This window comes from Pipra filicauda, unplaced genomic scaffold (assembly GCF_003945595.2).
Source record: "Pipra filicauda isolate LSUMZ 115617 unplaced genomic scaffold, ASM394559v2 scaffold1050_size34494_pilon, whole genome shotgun sequence".
NCBI lineage: Eukaryota > Metazoa > Chordata > Aves > Passeriformes > Pipridae > Pipra > Pipra filicauda.
Genome location: NW_024103486.1, coordinates 195 through 26784, shown reverse-complemented (window position 1 = coordinate 26784; position 26590 = coordinate 195). Strand labels below are relative to the sequence as shown.

The window sequence follows — 26590 nt, the reverse complement described above, 5'->3', positions numbered from 1 at the left end:
TTCCAACCCAGCCCCATCCCCCACCCTCCCAGCCAGGAATCCATTCCCAACTCCCCATATCGCCAGGCCCTCTGGCAGTGGGAAGCCATTCCCTGTGTCCTGTCCCTGCATCCCTTATCCCCAGTCCCTCTCCAGCTCTCCTGGAGCCCCTTTAGCCTCTGGAAGGGGCTCCAAGACCCCAAACCAACCATTCCCATTCCAAAGCTGAACTTTGGGAATTTCCCCCTCATTTCTGCAGATCTGATCCCCAAACTTTGACCCATGGCCAAAAAAAATCCCCATCCTCCAACAAATCTCCCGGCTCTTCTTCCCAATCGCTCCCACGAGTTGGGGCTGGGAATGTCCTGAAGAGCATCCTGGGAATTCTGGGCTGGACTCCGCTGCCACATTCCCTGAGGTCGTTTTTTAGGAGAGCTAATTAAGCCACTTGGCTTAATTAAGAGGCGAAGTCTTCCTCGAGACTCACGGGACATTCCCGGGAGCCGGGACCAGGACACGGATACGGGCGGTGACGTCACGGCGGGAGGAGGCCACGCCCACACCCCCCATCTCTCCCCCCCATGCTCCAGGGGGGATTCCCAGCTGGAATCTCTTTACCTGTTATTCCCCATGGCTCCTTGCTGCCAGCCCTTCACGTCGGGGGACTGGTATCCGGGTGCCGGCGGCGCCGGCGGCAGCATCGGGCTCTGGGCCGGCGGGATCTGGGGGGACACCAGGGGGCTGCCGGGGCTCAGCGCCGGCGCGAAGGACTCGCTCTGCTGGGCCAGCCCTGCGGGGACAGCCAGGGGGGCTCAGGGGGGGAGCCCAATTCCCTACTCCCACAGCTCCCGCTTCCCAACGGAGCCCAGTCCCCCCCGCTTCCCAAAGGCCCCCCCGATAACCGGGAACGGCACACGCGGGTTTGTGCTCTGGGGGGTCCTGTCGTTACCTCAGAGCTCATCCCGTTCCGACCCCGGCACCTCCCGCTATCCCAGGGAATCCAACCCGGCCTGGGACACTGCCAGGGATCCAGGGGCAGCCACAGCTCCTCTGGGAATTCCAGCCCAGCCCCTCCCCACCCTCCCAGCCGGGAATCCCTTCCCAATCTCCCCCCCAAATCTCCCCTTTCCCACTGGGATCCATTCCCTGGGGCCTGGCATTCCAGGCCCTGAGCCCCAGGCCCTCTCCAGCTCTCCTGGAGCCCCTTCAGCCTCTGGAATGTGCTCCAAGCTCTCCCGGGATCCTTCCCTTCTCCAGCCTGGCCATTCCCAGCTCTCCCAGCCTGGAGCCAGAGCCTGCCATTGGATCCAGCCCCAGCCCAGCTCCTCCCTGGGAAGGAGTTCAGGGAACAAGGGGGTTCCCTGGGAATCTCGGCACTCAGGGCAGGGTCTCCCTTCCCCTTTCCTGCCTTTTCCATCCCCGCATTCCATAAAAATTCCCTCTGAATGGATCCTTTATCACAGAATCCTGGAATGGGTTGGGTGGGAAGGGGCCTTGAGGATCATCCCATTCCATGTTCAGGGACACCTCCCATTATCCCAGGTTGCTCCAAGGGAATCCAACTCGGCCTTGGACACTTCCAAGGATGGGAAACCTGTGCCAGGGCCTCACCTCCCCTCTCCCGGGGAAGAGGAGGAACGAACGGCCTCCAAGTTCAGTTCTCAAGGAAAAATTCGTGGAATTGTTTTCCCGAAGTCCCTTCGTGTTTTTTTGGAGACTCAACCCCCAAACTCCTTGGGCTGTTGGGATGTTGGGAGATCCAATCCCTTGGGTTTCTGGGAGTTGGGAGATCCAAACTCCCTGTCCCCGGTTCGGGATTGGAAGGAAAGGGGAAATACCCCGAAATGGTGGGAATGGGGAAGAGCGTCTGGAGACGTTCAAGATGAGGAGCTCCAGGAGCTCCAAGAGTGTCTCCCAAGGTGGGAAAACAGGATCTCAGTCACCTGGAAGTCACTGAGGGAATGAGGGACATTCCCAACCCCTTGGTCTGTTGGGAACTGGGAGATCCAACGTCCTTGGGATGCTGGGAGTTGGGATTTCCAAACCCCTTGGGTTTGTTGGGATGTTGGGAGATCCTAAACTCCTTGGGCTTGTTGGGATTTTGGGAGATCCCAACTCCTTGGGCTTGTTGGGATTTTGGGAGATCCCAACTCCTTGGGCTTGTTGGGATTTTGGGAGATCCCAACTCCTTGGGCTTGTTGGGATTTCCAAACTCCTTGGGCTTGTTGGGATTTTGGGAGATCCCAACTCCTTGGACTGTTGGGAGATCCCAACTCCTTGGGCTTGTTGGGATTTTGGCAGATCCCAACTGCTTGGGCTGTTGGGAGTCGAGAGATCCCAACTCCTTGGGATGTCGGGATCTCCCAACTCCTTGGCACGTGGAGACCCCGAGCCCCGCCCCCTGGCTCGGGATGAAGCCGGAACGACTCCGCATCCCTCGGGAACATCTCCCCCACTCCCTCCCCACCCCACCGTCATCCCAGCTCCACCCACCTGCTCCGGAATACTGAAAAACGTTCTGCTGCATCCCGGGCGCCACCATCCCGGCTCCGAACTGCGCTCCCACGGCGCTCCCGCGGCGCCCGGCCAGCGCCGCCGCCGCCTCGGCGCCGGAGAACGGTCCGGCGGCGCCGGCGGAGGGCGGGTTGCTGGCGCCGGCGCCGTAGCTGGGCACCGGGTACGGGAACTGCTGGGGGGGCGCCTGGGGCAACCGGGCGCCTCCGAGGGGCACCGGAATTCCGGAGGCGTTGCCGAAGCTCTGCTGGCGCAGGAGGAGGGCGCGCTGCTGCATCAGCTGCCGCTGCCGGTGCTGTTGGCTGTAGAGCTCCCGCTGCCGCTGCGCCAACATCTGAGCGTTCAGAGGAGGCTGAGGGATAACAAGGATATTCCTGGGTCGGCGCCGGAACGCCGGGAATCGCTCCCGGTCTCGTTACGCAGCTCGGGATTGGAGGGAGAGGGGGAAATACCCCGAAATGGTGGGAATGGGGAAGAGCGTCTGGAGAGGTTCAAGATGAGCTGGAGCATCACCCAAGGTGGGAAAATGGGATCTCGGTCACCTGGAAGTCACTGAGGGAAGGAGGGACATTCCCAAATTATCACTGGCACCGGATATCGCTCCCAGTTCCGTTACCCAGCTCGGGTTTGGAGGGAAAGGGGGAAATGCCCCCAAATGGTGGGAATTGGGAAGAGCGCCTGGAGATGTTTAAGATGAGGAGCTCCAGGAGCTGGAGAGTGTCCCAGGGTGGGAAAACAGGATCTCAGTCACTTAGGGAAAGAGGGCCATTCCCAAATTATCCCTGGCATTGGATATCGCTCCCAGTCCCTTTACAAGGCTTGGGATTGGAGGGAAAGGGGTAAATACCCCTAAGTGGTGGAATGGGGAAGAACATCTGGAGACGTTTAAGATGAGGAGCTCCAGGAGTTGGAGCGTGTCCCAAGGTGGGAAAAACGGATCTCAGTCACCTGGAAGTCACTGAGGGAAGGAGGGACATTCCCAAATTATCACCAGCACCGGATATCGCTCCCAGTCCCCTTTCCCAGCTCGGGATTGGAGGGAAAGGTGGAAATACCCCCAAATGGTGGGAATGGGGAAGAGCGTCTGGAGACGCTCCAGGAGCTCCAAGAGTGTCTCCCAAGGTGGGAAAACGGGATCTCAGTCACCTGGAAGTCACTGAGGGAAGGAGGGATATTCCCAGGTTACCACCGGCACCTGGAATCGCTCCCAGTTCCCTTTCCCAGCTCGGGATTGGACGGAAAGGTGGAAATACCCCTAAATGGTGGGAATTGGGAAGAGTGTCTGGAGATGTTCAAGATGAGGAGCTCCAGGAGCTCCAGGAGTTGGAGCGTGTCCCAAGGTGGGAAAAACGGATCTCAGTCACCTGGAAGTCACTGAGGGAAGGAGGGACATTCCCAAATTATCACCGGCACCCTCAGGGGTTGGGAAAGAGCTCAGAACCCCCATCCCGTGTTGGAGTTCCTCTTCCGTGCCTTGGGATTGGAAGGAAAGGTGGGAATACCACTAAAAGATGGGAATTGGGTTGGAGAGGTTCAGGATCAGGTTCTGCAGGAGCTCCAGGAGTTGGAGCGTCTCCCAAGCCGGGAAAATCCCCTGGAAGTCACGAGCCCCACCCTTTTCTCCGTGGGATCCCCCTTCTTCCCTCATGGGATGTTCCCACAGCCCCAGGATCCCGGACTTGGATTCCTTTTCTGCTGGAAAACGTCCCATCCCAGGAGCTTTTCCACGCCCACGGGATCCACGAATACGTTGGAATTCCTCACCTTCAGAAGCCACCAGCAGCTGGAATGGGAATGGGAACTGCTCCATCCCCTTCCCCATCACTAAATTCCCGTCATGGCATTTCCCAAAAAAGCCAAGACTTCTCCAAGAAGTGGAATAAAATCCCCGGAACTCGGCTGCGATTCCCGAATCTCCCCAGCAGGGGTTTTATCCCTATTTTTTTTTAGGAGCCACAGGAGGACCGGAGGCCTCAGGGGGGATTTGCGGGATCGTTAAGAAGATTCCTTGGATTCTGGTATTTAAAGGGCAGCATCTATTTCCTAAAGATTATCCCAAATTAAACTCCGGGACACGGCATTCCCTAAGGAATAACGGAGGATTTCCATCTTAAGCAGCTGGAGGAGCTGGAATAAGGATGAAGGAAAAAACCACCTCGGAATAACCAGGGAATTCCCTCCCGTTAAGGAGCGAGCCAGACTGGGATAATGGGATCAATCCCAAGTTTTTCCCACTGGGAAGATTATCCCACATTCCCTGTTGAAGCAATTCTATCTTGAGGAGCTGGAAAAAGGATGAAGGAAAAAACCATCTCCGAATAACCAGGGAATTCCTTCCTCTCAAGGAGCAAGCCAGGATGGGATAACAGGATTATTCCCTCGTTTTTCCCACTGGGAATATTATCCCACATTCCCTGTTAAAGGATCTGTCCCTTAAGCACCTGGAAGAGCTGGAATAAGGATGAAGGAAAAAACCACCTCGGAATAACCAGGGAATTCCCTGGCATTAAGAAGCGAGCCAAGGTGGGAATAATGGGAATAATCCCAGTTTTTCCCACTGAGAAGCCCATCCCACATTCCCTGTTGAAGGATTTCTATCTTGAGGAGCTGGAAAAAGGATGAAGGAAAAAACCACCTCCATAACCAGGGAATTCCCTCTGTTAAGGAACGAGCCGGGCTGGGAATAACGGGCTCAATCCCTAATTTTTCCCGGCGGGAAGCCCATCCCACATTCCCTCTCACCTGGGGCGTGATCTGCTGCTGCATTCCCGCCCGCATGTTGATCCCGACGGGAGCGCCGGCGGCGAACTGGTTGAGGATGGCCTGGCGGTTCTGATGGAGCAGCTGGAGACAAAGCCCCGAAATCCCAGAATTCCAGGATCAGCCGGGTCGGAAAAGAGCTCCGGGATCACGGAACCCAACCCTGGATCCCACCCCGCCGTGTTTCCCAGCCCAGGGCACTGATGCCACAGCACCCCAGGGAATATGGACCTGGAGCAGTTCCTGAGGGACTGATCCCATGGAAAAGGCACCTGGAGCAGTTCCTGAGGGATTCACCCCATGGAAAAGCTGTTCCTGAGGGATTCACCCCTTGGAAAAGGACCTGGAGCAGTTCCTGAGGGATTCACCCCATGGAATATCCACCTGGAGCAGTTCCTGAGGGACTGATCCCATGGAAAAGGCACCTGGAGCAGTTCCTGAGGGATTCACCCCTTGGAATATGGACCTGGAGCAGTTCCTGAGGGATTCACCCCATGGAATATGGACCTGGAGCAGTTCCTGAGGGATTCATCCCAGGGAATATCCACCTGGAGCAGTTCCTGAGGGATTCACCCCATGGAATATGCTCCTGGAGCAGTTCCTGAGGGATTCACCCCAGGGAATATGCTCCTGGAGCAGTTCCTGAGGGATTCACCCCATGGAAAATGGACCTGGAGCAGTTCCTGAGGGATTCACCCCATGGAATATCCACCTGGAGCAGTTCCTGAGGGATTCACCCCTTGGAATATGCACCTGGAGCAGTTCCTGAGGGATTCACCCCTTGGAATATGCACCTGGAGCAGTTCCTGAGGGATTCACCCCATGGAATATGCACGTGGAGCAGTTCCTGAGGGATTCACCCCATGGAAAAGGACCTGGAGCAGTTCCTGAGGGATTCACCCCATGGAATATCCACCTGGGGCAGTTCCTGAGGGATTCACCCCATGGAATATGCACGTGGAGCAGTTCCTGAGGGATTCACCCCATGGAATACGGACCTGGAGCACTTCCTGAGGGATTCCCAACTCCCGTCTCCCTTCCAGCCCCTCTGTCCCAGCCCGGAGCCGCCGGGAGTTGTTGTTCCCTTGTGGATCCCCATCCCATTGGGACCATCCCACGGATCCAGCCCCTCCCGGCTCCCTCTGCCATCCCACCGCTCCCATTCCCATTCCCGTGGAATTGGGGAAGGACTTACCTGCTGCTGGCCCTGGAGGCGCTGCTGGAGCTGCAGCCGGAGCTGGTTGGGTGCCGGGGGCGGGCGGCTCAGGCTCTGCCGGGGCGGCACCGCCAGGGAATTCGGGAAGGCTCCGCGCGGCGGCGGCGGCGGCACCGGCACGGCTCCGAAGGACGGCTTGGGCCGCGCCATCCCGGGAAAGGCTCCGGCGGGAGAGGCGGCGGAGGAGGAGGAGGAGGAGGAGTAAGGCTGGGGGTACATTCCGGGTTTCTGCTCCAGCAGGAGCGGAGCGGTGCCCGCCGGGGGCTGGAAACGTTCCGACAGCGCTTCCAGGCCGCCGCCCTGCGCCGGGAAAGAGCCGCCTTGGAGCCGCCGGGAATTGCCCCCCGGGAAGGGTTCCCGCGGTCCCGCTCCCGCCTGGCTTCCCGTTACCAGATGTTGGGAATCCTCCAGGAATAGTTCCCGCATTCCCACTCCCACCTGGCTTCCCCCTACCAGACAGCGGGAATCCTCCTCTGGGAATCCTCCTCCAGGAATCCCAGGAGTGGTTCCCGCATTCCCACTCCCATCTGGCTTCCTGTTACCAGATGTTGGGAATTCTACAGGAAACCCAGGGATGGTTCCTGCATTCCCACTCCCACCCAGATTCCTGTTACCAGATGTTGGGAATCCTCCAGGAATAGTTCCCACATTCCCGCTCCCACCCGGATTCCTGTTACCAGATGTTGGGAATCCTCCAGGAATCCCAGGAGTGGTTCCCGCATTCCCACTCCCACCCAGATTCCCGTTACCAGATGTTGGGAATTCTACAGGAATCCCAGGAGTGGTTCCTGCATTCCCATTCCCATCTGGTTTCCTGTTTCCAGATTTTGGGAATTCTACAGGAATCCCAGGGATGGTTCCTGCATTCCCACTCCCACCTGGCTTCCCGTTACCAGATGTTGGGAATCCTCCAGGATTCGTTCCCGCATTCCCACTCCCACCTGGCTTCCCCCTACCAGACACTGGGAATCCTCCTCTGGGAATCCTCCTCCAGAAATCCCAGGAGTGGTTCCTGCATTCCCACTCCCACCCGGATTCCCGTTACCAGATGTTGGGAATCGTCCAGAATCCCAGGATGGTCCTGCATTCCACTCCACCCAGAATTCCTGTTACACCAGAGTTGGGATCCTCCAGGAAAGTTTCCCACATTCACCCGCTCCCCCCGGATTTTCCTGTTACAAGATGGTGGGAATCCTCCAGAATCCAGGAGTGGTTCCCCCTCCCCGCAGTCCCTCCCACCCAGATTCCCCGTTACAAGAATGTGGGGATTCGACACAGGAATCCCAGGTGTGGTTCCTGCATTCCCATTCCCATCTGGTTTCCTGTTTCCAGATTTTGGGAATTCTACAGGAATCCCAGGGATGGTTCCTGCATTCCCACTCCCACCTGGCTTCCCGTTACCAGGCGTTGGGAATCCTCCAGGATTCGTTCCCGCATTCCCACTCCCACCTGGCTTCCCCCTACCAGACAGCGGGAATCCTCCTCTGGGAATCCTCCTCCAGGAATCCCAAGAGTGGTTCCCGCATTCCCATTCCCATCTGGCTTCCTGTTACTAGATTTTGGGAATTTTACAGGAAACCCAGGGATGGTTCCTGCAATCCCACTCCCACCTGGCTTCCCGCTACCCGATGTTGGGAATCCTCCAGGAATAGTTCCCGCATTCCCACTCCCACCTGGCTTCCCCCTACCAGATGTTGGGAATTCTCCAGGATTCGATCCTGCATTCCCATTCCCACCTGGATTCCAGTTACCAGATGTTGGGAATTCTACAGGAATCCCAGGGATGGTTCCCGCATTCCCACTCCCACCCAGATTCCTGTTACCAGATATTGGGAATCCTCCAGGAATCCCAGGATGGTTCCTGCATTTCCACTCCCACCTGCTTTCCTGTTACCAGATGTTGGGAATCCTCCAGGAGTAGTTCCCACATTCCCACTCCCACCCGGATTCCTGTTACCAGATATTGGGAATCCTCCAGGAATCCCAGGAGTGGTTCCCGCATTCCCACTCCCACCTGCTTTCCTGTTACCAGATTTTGGAATTCTACAGGAATCCCAGGGATGGTTCCTGCATTCCCACTCCCGCCTGGCTTCCCGTTACCAGATGTTGGGAATCCTCAGGAATAGTTCCCACATTCCCACTCCCACCTGCTTTCCTGTTACCAGATTTTGGGAATTCTACAGGAATCTCAGGAGTGTTTCCATCATTCCCATTCCCACCTGGCTTCCCCCTACCAGATGTTGGGAATCCTCCAGGAATAGTTCCCGCATTCCCACTCCCACCTGCTTTCCTGTTACCAGATGTTGGGAATCCTCCAGGAATCCCAGGAGTGGTTCCTGCATTCCCACTCCCACCCGGATTCCCGTTACCAGATGTTGGGAATGGTCCAGGAACAGTTCCCGCATTCCCACTCCCACCTGGATTCCCGCTACTGGATGTTGGGAATCCTCCAAGAATAGTTCCCGCATTCCCACTCCCACCTGCTTTCCTGTTACCAGATGTTGGGAATCCTCCAGGAATCCCAGGAGTGGTTCCTGCATTCCCACTCCCACCCGGATTCCCGTTACCAGATGTTGGGAATGGTCCAGGAACAGTTCCCGCATTCCCACTCCCACCTGGATTCCCGCTACTGGATGTTGGGAATCCTCCAAGAATAGTTCCCGCATTCCCACTCCCACCTGCTTTCCTGTTACCAGATGTTGGGAATCCTCCAGGAATCCCAGGAGTGGTTCCTGCATTCCCACTCCCACCCGGATTCCCGTTACCAGATGTTGGGAATGGTCCAGGAACAGTTCCCGCATTCCCACTCCCACCTGGATTCCCGCTACTGGATGTTGGGAATCCTCCAGGAGTAGTTCCCACATTCCCACTCCCACCTGGCTTCCCCCTACCAGATGTTGGGAATTCTACAGGAATCCCAGGAGTGGTTCCCGCATTCCCACTCCCATCTGGCTTCCTGTTACCAGATGTTGGGAATTCTACAGGAATCCCAGGGATGGTTCCTGCATTCCCACTCCCACCTGGCTTCCCGCTACCGGATGTTGGGAATCCTCCAGGAACAGTTCCCGCATTCCCACTCCCACCTGGATTCCCGCTACTGGATGTTGGGAATCCTCCAGGAATAGTTCCCGCATTCCCACTCCCACCCGGATTCCTGTGATCAGACATTGGGAATCCTCCTCTGGGAACTCTCCCAGGAGTGGTTCCCTCATTCCCACTCCCATCTGGCTTCCCGTTCCTAGACACTGGAAAACCTCCAGGAATCTCAGGAGTGTTTCCATCATTCCCATTCCCATCTGGCTTCCCATTCCCAGACATTGGGAATCCTCCTCCTCCAGGAATCCCAGCGGTGCCTCCTGCATTCCCACTCCCACCTGGCTTCCCATTCCCAGACATTGGGAATCCTCCAGGAATCCCAGGCATGGCTCCTGCATTCCCACTCTCACCTGGCTTCCCTTTACCAGACACTGGGAATCCTCCTCCAGGAATCCCAGGAGTAGTTCCTGCACTCCTATCTGGCTTCCCTTTTCGAGACATTGGGATTCCTCCTCCAGGAATCCCAGGAGTGGTTCCCATATTCCCACTCCCACCTGGCTTCCCATTACCATATGTTGGGAATCTTCCTCCAGGAATCCTCCTCCAGGAATCCCAGGAGTGGTTCCCATATTCCCACTCCCACCTGGCTTCCCATTCCCAGACATTGGGAATCTTCCTCCAGGAATCCTCCTCCAGGAATCCCAGGAGTGGTTCCCATATTCCCACTCCCATCTGGCTTCCCGTTACCAGACTTTGGGAATCCTCCTCCGGGAATTCCAGGAGTGGTTCCCTCATTCCCACTCCCACCTGGCTTCCCATTCCCAGACATTGGGAATCTTCCTCCAGGAATCCTCCTCCAGGAATCCCAGGAGTGGTTCCCATATTCCCACTCCCATCTGGCTTCCCGTTACCAGACATTGGGAATCCTCCTCCGGGAATCCTCCTCCGGGAATCCCAGGAGTGCTTCCCACATTCCCACTCCAATCTGCTTTCCCATTCCCAGACTTTGGGAATCCTCCTCCAGGAATCCCAGGTGTGGCTCCCTCATTCCCACTCCCTCTGGCTTCCCATTCCCACACCCTGTCCCTCTCCCTGCATCCCGAGTTTCCCGGTTTACCTGGACCAGTTTGTCAATTCCCAGGGCTCGATCCAGCTCCGCCAGCTCCGTCTCGTCCTTCCCGCTCAGGAAGGACACGAGTTGCTCCAGCAGCGCCTTCTCGTCATTCCGGCCCTCCGGAGTCGTGGGAGGGCACAGGAGCTCATCCAGCTGGGAGCTGATGCACTGCCTGTCCAGGGAAAATATCCAAGAGGGAAGGAATTAAACCTCGGGAAAAGCTGGGAAAGCTTTGCTGCCGATCCCACGGGATGCGGCCTCGTCCTGCCCATCCCAGGGCTGGAAAACCCGCTTGGGAGGAGGGAACAAATCCCAGACACGAATCCCAGAAAACAGGAATTTTGGGGGATGGAATCTCTGCTGCTTCCCAGGCTGGATTTTCGTCCGGGACAGCAGGAGGAGGCGGAGCGGGAAATCGGGAAAACTTGGATGCAGCCCTGGAAATCCTTTGGGAATAGGATGAACCCGGAGCGAGAAACATTCCGATGCCGTCACCGGTTGGAGGCAGCGGGATTTGCTCCCGGAGAGGGCTGGAGCCATTCCCAAGGATCCCACGTGTTCATCCTTCCGGCTCCAGATGAGGACCAGATGTCCAGCAGGGAGTCGGAGCCAAATCCAGGGAAAACGGACACACTCAGAGCCAGGAAGTGAAAATCCGGGATAATTTCCCTCTGGAAAAGACGAAGCTGCTCCCGTCGCCAAACCCGGTGGGAATTTCGGACTCTTTGGCTCATTATTCCCGACTTTTCCATGGATAGAAAAGTTGTTCCTGGGATAACCCAACAGTCATTCCTGCTCCTTCTCTCCCAGCTCCGGGCCGGGCTTGGGATCAGTCTCCAGGAGGAGATCCCGGAGATCCCGGTCCGTCGTGCTCCCAGGCTTCACATTCCCAAGGTTTTCCATCCATCGGGATTTAAGGGGAAAACCTCGACCCGGAGGAAAAATCCCACAAAACCCCTCCCTGGTGTTCCCTTCTCCAAGAGCAGCTCTCCAGAGGCATCATCCCAAAAATCCTCCGGCATCTCCGGCGCTCCGGGAACGGGATGGGGTCCTGGCGGGAATGTTGGGCCTTGTGGGATCAGAGGGACACGACCCGGAGCGCTCCGGGCTCGGAATGGGAGAGCCGGGATGTGTTGGGAGGATTTGGGGAACGGGGATTTGGGATTTCCAAAGGAAGGATTTCCCGGGATTTCCTCAAGCCAGGATCTCATCCCACATCCCGCCGGGACTTCTTTCCGACCCCCAAAGGAAAATTGTGATCCTGGCAGGACCAGAATTCCCATTCCTGCAGGAACCACATTCCAAAGGGTCTGCCAGCTTGTTCCGACTGGGAATGTCCCGGGATCAGCGTGTGCTTCCCGCTGGAGGCCTTGAGGACCAAATTCCAGAGGCTTTCCCATGGATAGAAAAGTTGTTTCCAAAGAGCTCGCCGGGATAACCCAACAGTCATTCCCGCTCCTCCTCTCCCAGCTCCGGGCCGGGCTTGGGATCAGTCTCCAGGAGGAGATCCCGGAGATCCCGGCCCGTCGTGCTCCCAGGCTTCACATTCCCAAGGTTTTCCATCCATCGGGATTTAAGCGGAAAACTCTGACCTGGAAGAAAAATTCCGGCTCCCAGCGGAGATCCCACAAAACCCCTCCCTGGTGTTCCCTTCTCCAAGAGCAGCTCTCCAGAGGCATCATCCCAAAAATCCTCCGGCATCTCTGGGAACGGGATGGGGTCCCGGCTGGAATGTTGGACCTTGTGGGATCAGAGGGACACGACCCGGAGCGCTCCGGGCTCGGAATGGGAGAGCCAGGATGTGTTGGGAGGATTTGGGGAATGGGGATTTGGGATTTCCAAAGGAAGGATCTCCCGGGATTTCCTCAAGCCAGGATCTCATCCCACATCCCGCCGGGACTTCTTTCCGATCCCGAAAGGAAAAATTCCTGTTCCTGCAGGAACCGCGTTCCGAAGGCTCTGCCAGCTTGTTCCGACTGGGATCATGGGAATGTCCCGGGATGACGGAGGCGGCCGCCATTCCCGGAGGATGGAAGCAGAGCATGGAATTGGATCATTCCAGAGCTGCCTCTTCCCACCACATGTGCCTGGAATTCCTGATCCAGCAGGAATGGAGGCTTTGGGAAGCCGCCGCCGCTCCGACTTTTCCCACCTGGAATCCCGCCCGGATCCCGGGCCTGCGGTTCTCCTCCCAAATCCCGCTGGAAAAGCGGGAGCCGGGAGAAAATCCCTGGAAGCAAATCCGTCTCCTTCCAGCCAAAAACGTCTCCGAGGTCCCGGCTCGGAGCTTGGAATAAATGCCGGGAAAACAAGGATATTCCCACCCCAAAAAGCGGGATTTGAAAGGGGAATTCCCGGCTTAAAAACCACCGGATTGTTCTGGGCCAATGGATCTTATCCCGAAAAAATGGTAGCACCAGCAAGGCTTGGAAGGGAAGCTGCTTCCCGGCAGGAAGAGTTTGGGATGAGGGAGCGCTCCGGGATTTATCTCCCGGCTCTCCAGAGCAAGTTCCAAAGGTTTTCCATCCCAAAAGTTCAGCCTTTCCAGCAGAAATCCGGGATCCAGTTGGAGCAGAGGAGGAAGAAGAGCTTGGAAAACTTAATCCAAAGGAAAAGGAACTTTTTTGGCTCTGGAAAAACTTCCTGGACGTGTCCGTCCAAACCCTCTGGAATCCTGGAATGCTGAGGGAAATGCTCAACCCTCTGGAAATCCTGGAATGCCAAGGTCTCTCCACAACCCTCTGGAATCCTGGAATGCAAAGGTCTCTCCATAACCCTCTGGAAATCTTGGAATGTTGAAGTCTGTCCACAACCCTCTGGAATCCTGGAATGCCGAGGTCTCCATAATCCTCTGGAAATTCTGGAATGCTGAGGTCTCTCCATAACCCTCTGGAAATCTTGGAATGTTGAGGTCTCTCCATAACCCTCTGGAAATCTTGGAATGTTGAAGTCTGTCCACAACCCTCTGGAAATCCTGGAATGCCGAAGTCTCCATAATCCTCTGGAAATCCTGGAATGCCGAGGTCTCCATAATCCTCTGGAAATCCTGGAATGCTGAGGTCTCTCCACAACCCTCTGGAATCCTGGAATGCCAAGGTCTCCATAATCCTCTGGAAATCCTGGAATGCCGAGGTCTCCATAATCCTCTGGAAATCCAGGAATGCTGAGGTCTATCCATAACCCCCTGAAAATCTTGGAATGCTGAGGTCTCTCCATAACCCTCTGGAAATCCTGGAATGCCGAGGTCTCTCCACAACCCTCTGGAAATCCTGGAATGCCGAGGTCTCTCCACAACCCTCTGGAAATCCTGGAATGCCAAGGTCTCTCCATAACCCTCTGGAGATCCCAGAATGCTGAGGTCTGTCCTGGACCCTCTGGAAATCCTGGAATGCTGAAATCGGGATCGTCTCCCGAAGTTTTTTAATTAATGAAGGAAACTTGAACCTGGTTTTTTTTGGATCCGTAATTTTAGCGGGATCCGAGCCCGTCGGAAGAGCCGGAATTCCATGGAAACACAAAGCCATGGGAACACAATGGGAGGAATGTGGGAATGCTGGAATGTGGGAATGTTGGAATGTGGGAATGTTGGAAACCACTGACCGGCGGTCAGAGGACTTGGAGAATCCTTGGCTCTGCCACGGATAGACGGGAATATTCCGGGCTGGAATTCCAGGAAACGAAGGCGGGACGCTCCCAGAGCTGGGATATCCCGCCTGTTTTCCCGGGAAAAAAGGCTGGGAATGGGGTACTTACTCCTCGGGTTTGCTCAGCGCTCCGCGGGGCTCCGGCCAAGGAATCGGCTCCCCCATTCCCGACGGACCGAACTGCGGATCCGGGACGCCCAGCTCCAGCTCCGGCATTCCTGAGGGGGGAAAAAACGGGATGGAGAGAGGTCAATCCATGGAAAAGGCCGACAACATCCCAAAGCACCCCAAAGTATTCCGGTTACGCCGCTTTTCCAGGGAAATTTAGGGATGCCGGGGGTGAAATCCCAGGGGGAAATCGCCCGTTTCCATTAGGAATTCCAAGGGAAATTGTTCCTATCCAAGGTTTTGGAGAGGAACAAAGCGTATCCCAAATCCAGGAGCACTTCCCATCCCTGTTTCAGCACCGGATCCAAATTAAAGCTGGAGCAGATCCCGGAGAAATCCCAACCAGGGGGAAATCCCAGCAGGGAAATCACCAGGAATTCGCCCTTTTGGGCACATTTCCGTTAGGAATTCCAAGGAAAACTGAAGGAATTCCAAGGAATTTCGGCACTGGGAGAGGATCCGAGGCCATTAAATTAAAGCTGGAGCAGATCCCGGAGCCCAAATCCCGGGATACGGAGGCTGGAGATGTGATGAGAAACAGGGATGGGGATGGGAGATCCAACAACATCCCGGGAATCACCCGGAGAGGTGGGAGAGGGAAAAGGGAAGGGTTGGGAATTCTCATCCGCCACATCCCGAAATCCCAAATTCCCGAGGGAAAGGCTGAAGGCGGAAATCCCGTTTTTTTTAACCCAATGGATCCTTTTCCCAAGAAATTTGACTTCCAGGAAAACCTCTCTCCACAACCCTCTGGAAATCCTGGAATGCTGAGGTTTATCCATAACATTCTGGAAATCCTGGAATGCCGAGGGAAATCCTGGAATGCCAAGGTCTATCCATAACCCTCTGAAATCTTGGAATGCTGAGGTCTCTCCTCAACCCTCTGGAAATCCTGGAATGCTGAGGTCTCTCCTCAACCCTCTGGAAATCCTGGAATGCCGAATTCTATCCACAACCCTCTGGAAATCCTGGAATGCTGAGGTCTGTGCTCAACCCTCTGGAAATCCTGGAATGCCGAGGTCTCTCCATAACCCTCTGGAAATCCTGGAATGTCAAGGTCTATCCATATCAATCTGGAAATCCTGGAATGCTGAGGGAAATCCTGGAATGCCAAGGTCTCTCCATAACCCTCGGGAAATCCTGGAATGCTGAGGTCTGTGCTCAACCCTCTGGAAATCCTGGAATGCCGAGGTCTCTCCATAACCCTCTGGAAATCCTGGAATGTCGAGGTCTATCCATATCAATCTGGAAATCCTGGAATGCTGAGGGAAATCCTGGAATGCCAAGGTCTCTCCATAACCCTCGGGAAATCCTGGAATGCTGAGGTCTATCCAAAGCCCCTGTTGATCCTGGAATTCCGAGCTCTGTGGTATTCGTCCATCGGTGATTCCAGCCGGGAATGCGGCTCTTTTCCCACCCCAACATCCCATGGATAACAACCCCTCACAGTTCCTGGGAATCCGAACTACCCCCCCTTGGAAAAGGGGCTGGAAAATCCCTGGAGGAACCGGCACGGCCGGGAATGACCCGAGGGGAGGGAACGAGCCCAGTTTGGAAGCTCAGCCCTGGAATTTCCCAGGGAATTCCCTGGAAAGCTCCGTACCTGTGTCCGGAGGGAAGGGATTGGGAGCCGTCCCGGTGCCTCTTCCCGGCTGGGCCGGCCCGCGGCCGTGGGGGCTCCCGGTATTCCCGGGACACGGCCCCGGCCGGAGCTGGGCGGGATCCATGGGATCGCAGAACTCGAAGGGAGCCCGGCCCGCCGGAACGCCCTGCCCGCCACTGAGCGCTGGAAAACAGGGAAAACAGGGAAAAGGGAGTCAATGCCAAGGGAAAACAGCCATGGGAAGGGAAGGTTTGGGAAGGGAAGGTTTGGGAAGGGAAGGTTTGGGAAGTTTTGGGAAGGTTTGGGAAGGAAGGGAAGGTTTGGGAAGGTTTGGGAAGGTTTGGGAAGGTTTGGGAAGGGAAGGTTTGGGAAGGTTTGGGAAGGGAAGGAAATCCAGAGTGGGGGCCTTAAGGATGATCCCATTCCAAGCCCTGGCTGTTGGCAACTCCTCAGGGAATGGCTCAGGGAAGCACCAACACTCCACAGGGAATAAGCTCCTGATTATATCAGAGCATTGGAGATTGGGAAGGAATTCCTGGCTGGGAGGGTGGGGAGGGGCTGGGCTGGAATTCCCAGAGAAGCTGTGGCTGCCCCTGGATCCCTGGGAGTGTCCCAGGCCAGGTTGGATTCCCTTGGAGCCACCTGGGATAGCGGGAGGTGCCAGGGTTGGAACGGGATGAGCTTTTCCCTCCCCCTGCTCACCCTCCTCTCCCTCCCATCCCAAATCCATCCCCTTGGGATGGGCCACCTACGGGTGAGTCCCGTGGGAGCTCTGGCCGCGGTGCTGGGCTGGAGCGGCGCCGCCAACAGCTCCGGCTTCACCGGCACTCCGGACACTCCGGACACTCCGGACACTCCGGACACGCCGCCCTCGCTCCTCTCCGCGCCGCACATTCCCGGCAGCTGAGCCGCCTTTTCCAGCGAGGGCAGGAGCTGATCCAGCTGCTCCAGCTCGGCAGCAAACTATGGAATGAAGGGAAAAAGCAACAGGATGAGCGACGGCAGCAGGAGGGGTTTTGGAGCCCGCGGAGCTTCCTGAGGATTCCCGGAACACCTAGAGTGGAGAGGGAACCGGCGCTGCATCGTGGAGATGGGGGAGGAATTCCGGGCTGGGAGGGTGGGGAGGGGTTGGGATGGGATTCCCAGAGAAGCTGTGGCTGCCCCTGGATCCCTGGCAGTGTCCAAGGCCAGGCTGGACCCACCTGGGATAGCGGGAGGTGTCCCTGAACATGGAATGGGATGAGCCTTAAAATCCCTTCCCACCCAAACCAGTCCGGGATTCCGGGATAAAGGACACTCAGAATCCACTCAGAGGGGGTTTTCTGGAATGTGGGGATGGAAAAGGCAGGAAAGGGGAAGGGAGACCCTGCCCTGAGTGCCGAGATTCCCAGGGAACCCCCTTGTTCCTGGAACTCCTTCCCAGGGAGGAGTTGGGCTGGGGATGGATCCAATGGCAGGCTCTGGCTCCAGGCTGGGAGAGCTGAGAATGGCCAGGCTGGAGAAGGGAAGGATCCCGGGAGAGCTTGGAGCACATTCCAGAGGCTGAAGGGGCTCCAGGAGAGCTGGAGAGGGCCTGGGGCTCAGGGCCTGGAATGCCAGGCCCCAGGGAATGGATCCCAGTGGGAAAGGGGAGATTTGGGGGGGAGATTGGGAAGGGATTCCTGGCTGGGAGGGTGGGGAGGGGCTGGGCTGGAATTCCCAGAGAAGCTGTGGCTGCCCCTGGATCCCTGGCAGTGTCCCAGGCCAGGCTGGATTCCCTGGGATAGCGGGAGGAGTCAGGGTTGGAACAGGATGAGCTTTAAGTTCCCTTCCCACCCAAAGCATTCCAGGATTCCACGACTCCAGAAGGAGCAGGAGCTCCGTTCCCACACGGCTGCAGAGCCAAACGAGCTCTTCCCTCTGCTTCCAAAGGATTCAGCAGCTCTCTCCACGTTCCCATCTCCCCTAGCTTTGGAAAAGCAGGAATCTCTCCCTTCAGAGGGATATTTACATTGGCACTGGAGGAGGTGGGATCAGTGCTGGAAAAGATGGAATCACCACTGGAGAGGATGGAAGCAGTGTTGGAAAGGTGGGATCACCACTGGAGAAGGTGGAATCAGTGCAGGAAAAGGTGGAACCAGCACTGGAGAAGGTGAATCCAGCACTGGAGAAGGTGGAACCAGTGCTGGAGGAGGTGGAACCAGTGCTGGAAAAGGTGGAACCAGTGCTGGAAAAGGTGGGATCAGCACTGGAGAAGGTGGAACCAGCGCTGGAGAAGGTGGAACCAGCACTGGAAAAGGTGGAACCAGCATTGGAGAAGGTGGAACCAGTGCTGGAGGAGGTGGGATCAGCACTGGAGAAGGTGGAATCAGTGCAGGAAAAGGTGGGATCAGCACTGGAGAAGGTGGAACCAGCGCTGGAGAAGGTGGAACCAGCACTGGAAAAGGTGGAACCAGCACTGGAGAAGGTGGAACCAGTGCTGGAGGAGGTGGGATCAGCACTGGAGAAGGTGGAATCTGTGCTGGAAGAGGTGGAACCAGCACTGGAAAAGGTGGAATCAGCACTGGAGAAGGTGGGATCAGCACTGGAGGAGGTGGGATCAGCACTGGAGAGGGTGGGATTAGCACTGGAGAAGGTGGGATTAGCACTGGAGAAGGTGGGATCAGCACTGGAGAAGGTGGAATCAATGCTGGAAAAGGTGGACTGGAAAAGATGGAACCAGCACTGGAGAAGGTGGAAGAGGCACCGGAGAAGGTGGGATCAGCACTGAAGGAGGTGGAATCAGCACCGGAAGAGTTGGAACCGGCACTGGAGGAGGTGGAATCAGCACTGGAGGAGCTGGGACCAGTACTGGAAAAGGTGGAACCAGCACTGGAAGAAGTGTCACCATTGCTGGAAAAGATGGAACTACCACTGGAGAAGGTGGAATCAGCACTGGAGGAGCTGGAATCAGCACCGGAAGAGTTGGAATCACCACCAGAGGAGGCGACACCAGGAATCCACAGAACCCCCAGGACACCTCCCACACCCCCAGATCCCACGGAAACCCCCCCCAGAACCCCCAACCCTCCATCCCGCTCACCTGCCCCTGCGTCTCCATCTTGACCTCCTCGGCCGCCGCCGGAGCCTTGGGAACGGCGGCGGGCGCGGCGTGGCACGGATCCATCGCCGGCTCCGCCTTCTCCACCTTCACCTTCACGTCGTCCAGGCTGAGCGCCGGCGCCGCCCCCAGCTCCTTCTCGTCCTTGTCCAGGAGGTACCTCAGCAGCTGGTGGTCCTTCACGTCCTTCTTCTTCAGCGCCTCCGCCTCCGCCGCCGCCGTCGGAGCCGCCGCCGCCGGAGCCGTCGCCGGTGCCGGAGCGGCGCCGGGAGCGCTCTCCTTCTTCTCGTGCTCCATGGCCAGCGTGGTGAGGTCGGACGGGCTTCCCTCCTGGAGCAGCCGGTGCAGGATCTTGTGCCGCTCCGTCAGGGAGCTGTGGGAGGACGGGCAGGTGCCGGTGCCGCCGGTGCTGCCGGTGCCGCCGGTGCCGGCGGCGCTCCCGGTTCCCAGCGTCACCAAGGATTCCTTGCAGCTGGTGTCGGCGTCGGCGGCGTGCCGGAGCTGCTGCTCCGCCGTGCTGGCCAGGAGCTGCACCAGCTTGTGGCTGGTGGCCTGCGAGCACTTGGAGTCGCCGTCGGCGTGCAGCATTCCCGAATCCAGAGCCTTGCCCTCCCCGCCGGCGGCGCCGCCGCTGCCGGCGCCGCCGTCCACCTGGATCATCTCGCTGAGGATGGAGGCGATCTCCTTGCTGTCCTTGGCGTCGGATTTGCCGGCCAGGCGGCCGGGAGAGCTCTGAGAGCCGCTCAGCTGCCTCAGCACCGGCGGCGGCGGCGTGGAATACCCCACCGGCGTTCCCGGCCCTTCCGGCAGCCCCGGCACGGGAGCGCCGCCGGGGAACGGGCGAGCGTTCCCGGCGGCGCCGGCGGCATTCCCGCCGCCGGCCATGCCCACGGGCGAGTGCATGGAGGGCACGGCGGGGGAGAAGGGGTTGCCGGGCCCTCGGGAGCGCGGCACCAGGCCGGGGCTGAGGCGGTGGCGCGGGGACAGGAATTGCGGCGGCGGCGGCGGCGGCGGCGGCGGGGGGGGGATGCCGGGGCTGCCCATGGGCGAGCCGGCGAGGGGCAGGGCGTGGTTCCCACCCTGGCTCTGGCTTAAGGCGGCGGCGGCGGCTCCCAGCTGGCTCCCGGGAGGACATCCGTAGCCGGAGGGTTGGCCGGCGTTGCCGGTCACCATGGTGCCGTTGGAATTGGGGACGGAGGGAGGAGGAGGAGGAGGCAGCGCCATTCCCGGCCCCGGAGAGACGTTGGGGGTCAGGGCGGGGCCGGAGCGCGGCAGGGTCATGCCGGAGCCGGGGTTGTCCGGCGGGGAGAGCATCCCGTGATCCCTGCAAAGGGAGAGGAGAAGTTGCCTTTGGAAAACCTTCGGCGTCTCCGCTCGGAGGGCTCGGCGTTCCTTGGATCCGTTCTCCCCAAAAACGGGATTCCAGAGGCTCGCCGGATCCCCCCTTCTCCGGGCCTGACATTCCCAACATTCCCTTCCATCCCAGCACAGGGGGGAAGACCCACGGAACCCCAGATCCAGGGAACCCGCATCCACATCCTCACCCCCGCCCTGTCCCGTCGCTCTCCCTCCCTAAAATATTCTCCGGGAACGGGAAGCGCGTCGAGAAACCTCCCCCGGAGCGCCCTGGGCAAAACATGGATAACCAGGAGCCGGGAAGCTGCTCTGGGATCCCCCCTCCAAACCAGCTCCAGGCACCACCAGCGGATCCTCTTCCCAATGTAGGGAACGGGGAGAGTTGGATACAACTTCCCCACAGTGGGAAGAGGAGGGACAGACACCGATCCCTGTGTGGGATCCGAGGGAATGGCTGGAACCAGGGCAGGTTTGGGATGGATTTTGGGAAAAGGGGGCGGTTGGGCACCGGGACGGTCTCCCGAGGCTTCCAGAGCTCAGGGAGCGCTTGGACGTGGTGGGATTAGGATCAATGATCCCGGGACGGTCCCTCCCGACTGGGAAATCCTGGGATGGTGCCATTCCCTTGGCAAAACATGGATAACCAGGAGCCGGGAAGCTGCTCTGGGATCCCCCCTCCAAACCAGCTCCAGGCACCACCAGCGGATCCTCTTCCCAATGTAGGGAACGGGGAGAGTTGGATACAACTTCCCCACAGTGGGAAGAGGAGGGACAGACACCGATCCCTGTGTGGGATCCGAGGGAATGGCTGGAACCAGGGCAGGTTTGGGATGGCTTTGGGAAAAGGGGGCGGTTGGGCACCGGGACGGTCTCCCGAGGCTTCCAGAGCTCAGGGAGCGCTCGGGCTGGGCAGGATTGGGATCAGTGATCCCGGGACGGTCCCTCCTGGACGGGAAATCCCGGGACAGCACCATTTCCTTGAGAAAACATGGATAACCAGGAGCCGGGAAGCTGCTCTGGGATCCCCCCTCCAAACCAGCTCCAGGCACCACCAGCGGATCCTCTTCCCACCGTAGGGAACGGGGAGAGTTGGATACAACTTCCCCACGGTGGGAAGAGGAGGGACAGACACCGATCCCTGTGTGGGATCCGAGGGAATGGCTGGAACCAGGGCAGGTTTGGGATGGATTTTGGGAAAAGGGGGCGGTTGGGCACCGGGATGGTCTCCCGAGGCTTTCCAGAGCTCAGGGACGCGCTTTGGCGTGGTGGGATTAGGATCAATGATTCCCGGGACGGTCCCTCCGACTGGGAAATCCTGGGATGGTGCCATTCCCTTGGCAAAACATGGATAAACCAGGAGACGGGAAGCTGCTCTGGGATCCCCCCCAAACCACTCCCAGGCACCCACAGCGACTCCTCCCGCAATGTGGGAACGGGAGAGGTGGATACAACTTCCCCACGGTGGGAAGAGGAGGGACAGACACCGATCCCTGTGTGGGATCCGAGGGAATGGCTGGAACCAGGGCAGGTTTGGGATGGATTTTGGGAAAAGGGGGCGGTTGGGCACCGGGACGGTCTCCCGAGGCTTCCAGAGCTCAGGGAGCGCTCGGGCTGGGCAGGATTGGGATCAGTGATCCCGGGACGGTCCCTCCCATCCGGGAAATCCCGGGATGGGGCGGTGCCGGTTCCGTACCTGTCGATGACGTGGACGCCCATGATGAAGGGCTGCACCTCGGGGTTGGTGGGGTAGCAGAGCTTGCACTTGGTGTGGGCGCTCAGCACCGTCCCGTCGCTCAGCGTGAACCGGTACGAGGGGCTGAAGGCGGCGCCGCGGGTCATCACTGCGGGGGACACGCCCGGGACATCCCGAAAAATCAGCGGGATCCCGCCCCACGGAGACACTGACCGTCCCCCCAGGGATTTATTCCCACGGCCTGGTTTTGCCCTAAAACTCCTGGGAGGCAGTTTTCGACCTCTACACAGCATCTCCGTGGATGTCCAGGGCAATCCCCCGGAAAACACACCCAAAATCCCAAAATGTCACCTCTGGGATAATCAGGATCAGGGTCTGACCCCACAGCACCACAAACCTTCCCCAGGGTTTTATTCCCACAGCCTGGTTTTCCCCAAAAATCTCTGGGAGCCAATTTTCCATCCCTCCCCAACATCTCCCTGGATGTCCAGGGCAACACTCAGTCATCACTGGGGAGACACCCAAATTCCAAAATGTCACCTCTGGGATAATCAGGATCGGGATCCGACCCCACAGCACCACAAACCTTCCCCAGGGATTTATTCCCACAGCCTGGCTTTTCCCAAAAACCTCTGGGAGACAATTTTCCATCCCTCCCCAACATCTCCGTGGATATCCAGGGCAATCCCCAGAAAACACATCCAAAATCCCAAAATGTCACCTCTGGGATAATCAGGATTGGGATCCGACCCCACAGCACCACAAACCTTCCCCAGGGATTTATTCCCACAATCTGGCTTTTCCCAAAAATCTCTGGACATCAGTTGGGTGATGTTCTGACCCTCCCCAACATCTCCATGGATATCCAGGGCAATCCCGAGAAAACATACCCAAAATTCCAAAATGTCACCTCTGGGATAATCAGGATCAGGGTCTGACCCCACAGCACCACAAACCTTCCCCAGGGATTTATTCCTACAATCTGGCTTTTCCCAAAAAAACCCTGAGCACCCACTGGCTGATGTTCTGACCCTCCCCAACATCTCCATGGATATCCAGAGCAATCCCGAGAAAACACACCCAAAATCCCAAAATATCAGCTCTGGGATAATCAGGATCGGGATCCGACCCCACAGCACCACAAACCTTCCCCAGGGATTTATTCCCACAGCCTGGCTTTTCCCAAAAATCTCTGGGAGTCAATTTTCTACCCCTCCCCAACATCTCCGTGGATATCCAGGGCAATCCCCAGAAAACACACCCAAAATCCCAAAATGTCACCTCTGGGATAATCAGGATCAGGGTCTGACCCCACAGCACCACAAACCTTCCCCAGGGATTTATTCCCACAATCTGGCTTTTCCCAAAAATCTCTGGACATCAGTTGGGTGATGTTCTGACCCTCCCCAACATCTCCATGGATATCCAGGGTAATCCCGAGAAAACACACCCAAAATTCCAAAATATCACCTCTGGGATAATCAGGATCAGGATCCGACCCCACAGCACCACAAACCTTCCTCAGGGATTTATTCCTACAGCCTGGCTTTTCCCAAAAAAACCCTGAGTACCCACTGGCTGAAGTTCTGACCCTCCACAACATCTTTGTGGATGTCCAGGGCAATCCCCAGAAAACACACCCAAAATCCCAAAATATCACCTCTGGGATAATCAGGATCGGGATCCGACCCCACAGCACCACAAACCTTCCCCAGGGATTTATTCCCACAATCTGGCTTTTCCCAAAAATCTCTGGACATCAGTTGGGTGATGTTCTGACCCTCCCCAACATCTCCATGGATATCCAGGGCAATCCCGAGAAAACATACCCAAAATTCCAAAATGTCACCTCTGGGATAATCAGGATCAGGATCCGACCCCACAGCACCACAAACCTTCCCCAGGGATTTATTCCCACAGCCTGGCTTTTCCCAAAAATCTCTGGGATCCAGTTTTCTACCCCTCCCCAACATCTCCGTGGATATCCAGGGCAATCCCCAGAAAACACACCCAAAATCCCAAAATATCAGCTCTGGGATAATCAGGATCGGGATCCGACCCCACAGCACCACAAACCTTCCTCAGGGATTTATTCCCACAGCCTGGCTTTTCCCAAAAATCTCTGGGAGCCAATTTTCTACCCCTCCCCAACATCTCCGTGGATATCCAGAGCAATCCCCAGAAAACACACCCAAAATCCCAAAATCTCACCTCTGGGATAATCAGGATCAGGGTCTGATCCCACAGCACCACAAACCTTCCCCAGGGATTTATTCCCACAGCCTGACTTTTCCCAAAAATCTCTGGGAGCCAATTGCCTGATGTTCTAAACCTCCCCAACATCTCCATGGATGTCCAGAGCAATCCCCAGAAAACACACCCAAATCCCAAAATGTCACCTCTGGGATAATCAGGATCAGGATCCGACCCCACAGCACCACAAACCTTCCCCAGGGATTTATTCCCACAGCCTGGCTTTTCCCAAAAATCTCTGGAGCCAATTTTCTACCCCTCCCAAACATCTCCATGGATATCCAGGGCAATCCCCAGAAAACACACCCAAAATCCCAAAATCTCACCTCTGGGATAATCAGGATCAGGATCTGACCCCACAGCACCACAAACCTTCCCCAGGGATTTATTCCCACAATCTGTTTTTTCCCAAAAATCTCTGGACATCAGTTGGGTGATGTTCTGACCCTCCCCAACATCTCCATGGATATCAAGGGCAATCCCGAGAAAACACACCCAAAATTCCAAAATATCAACTCTGGGATAATCAGGATCAGGATCCGACCCCACAGCACCACAAACCTTCCCCAGGGATTTATTCCCACAGCCTGGCTTTTCCCAAAAAAACCCTGAGCACCCACTGGCTGATGTTCTGACCCTCCACATCTCCAGAGCAATCCAAGGAATTTTGCCCCCCCGGAGATGAAGTTTTCCTGCTCTTCCCCCTCCCTCGGAATTGCTGAGGGGTTGCGACATGAAATCATGGAATTGCTGAAGTTGGAAAAGACCTCTGAGATCCTGGGAGTCCAACGACATCCCAGGAAAGGCAAAATATCCCAGAGACGATTCCCGAGCCTCTCCAGGCTCAATCCCAGAGATTTCAGGGAATTCACCTGAAGGGACAAGTGAGATTTTGGTTTTTTAAGGAGAACACCCCGTTTTTAAGGAAAAAAAACAACCCTGTTTGGAAGTGAAGCTGCTTGGAAAAGGCTCCACTTCCCTCCGTGGATGGATCCGAGGGATGAGGGATCAGTGATGCTCCAGTGGGGAATAAATCCCCGTGCTCCGCTCCTTCCACGCCCCCCAGCTCCCCCTCAAATCCCTGGAAAGCTGATCCCGATCCTCCAACACCCCCTGGATGCGTTATCCCACCCGGAAAAACCCACCTGGACAACCTCAATCCTGGACATACCAAAAATTCCAGCTGCTCCTCCCAACCCTGAACCCATCCCAGCTCGGAGCAGCCCATTCCCAGCTCCATCTGAAATCCCTGGAAAGCTGATCCTGATCCTCCAACACCCCCTGAGTGTGTTATCCCACCCGGAAAAACCCACCTGGACAACCTCGATCCCGGAGATACCAAAAAATTCTGGTTGCTCCTCCCACTCCCTCCAATCCTAAACCCATCCTAACCTGGGGCTGGGATCATTCCCAGCTCCATCTCAACTCCCTGGAAAGCTGATCCTGATCCTCCAACACCCCCTGGATGCGTTATCCCACCCGGAAAAACTCGCCTGGACAACCTGAATCCCGGAGATACCAAAAAATTCCGGTTGCTCCTCCCACTCCCTCCAATCCTAAACCCATCCCAGCTCAGGGCTGGGATCATTCCCAGCTCCATCTCAACTCCCTGGAAAGCTGATCCTGATCCTCCAACACCCCCTAGGTGTGTTATCCCACATGGAAAACCCGCCTGGACAACCTCAATCCCGGAGATACCAAAAAATTCCAGCTGCTCCTCCGGCTCTGTCCAACCCCAAACCCCTCCCAGCTCGGAGCTGCCCATTCCCGGCGGGAAGCGGATCCCGGTACCTTCTTGGAAGAGCTGCTTGGCGTAGGACGGCTCCCGGCCCTGGGGCTGGAAGAAGGCGTAGATGCACTTCCGGACCAGATCCTCCCATCCCGTCCTGCCGGCGGCGCGCAGGGAGCTGGTGTCGATGGAGATGATTTTCCCTGGGAAAGAGGGAGAAGCCACCGGCACGCTCAGGTCCGGGAATGTGGGAAGTTCTGAGCAGTTGGGGACGGCCCGACGAGGGCGAGGTTGGAGCGGGATGGGATAGCGGGAGGTGTCCCTGAACATGGAATGGGATGAGCCTTAGGGCCCCTTCCCACCCAAACCAGTCTGGGATTGTGGGATAAAGGACACTCAGAAGCCACCCAGAGGGATTTTTCTGGAATGTGGGGATGGAAAAGGCG

General features: G+C 57.2%; 1 protein-coding gene across 1 annotated transcript; it reads right to left on the bottom strand.

The window, feature by feature from the left end:
• Positions 1-577: 577 nt before the first annotated feature.
• LOC113982697 (nuclear receptor coactivator 1-like) lies at positions 578-26347 on the bottom strand (the record flags this gene model as incomplete). The annotated part of the gene is made up of 11 exons (XM_039379489.1): positions 578-769; positions 2473-2845; positions 5236-5337; positions 6449-6769; positions 10623-10791; positions 14373-14481; positions 16035-16217; positions 16787-16997; positions 19096-20437; positions 22163-22310; positions 26207-26347. Coding segments are annotated over 11 exons (3275 nt in total), but the record flags the coding sequence as incomplete, so codon positions are not given.
• Between the last annotated feature and the right edge of the window lie 243 nt (positions 26348-26590).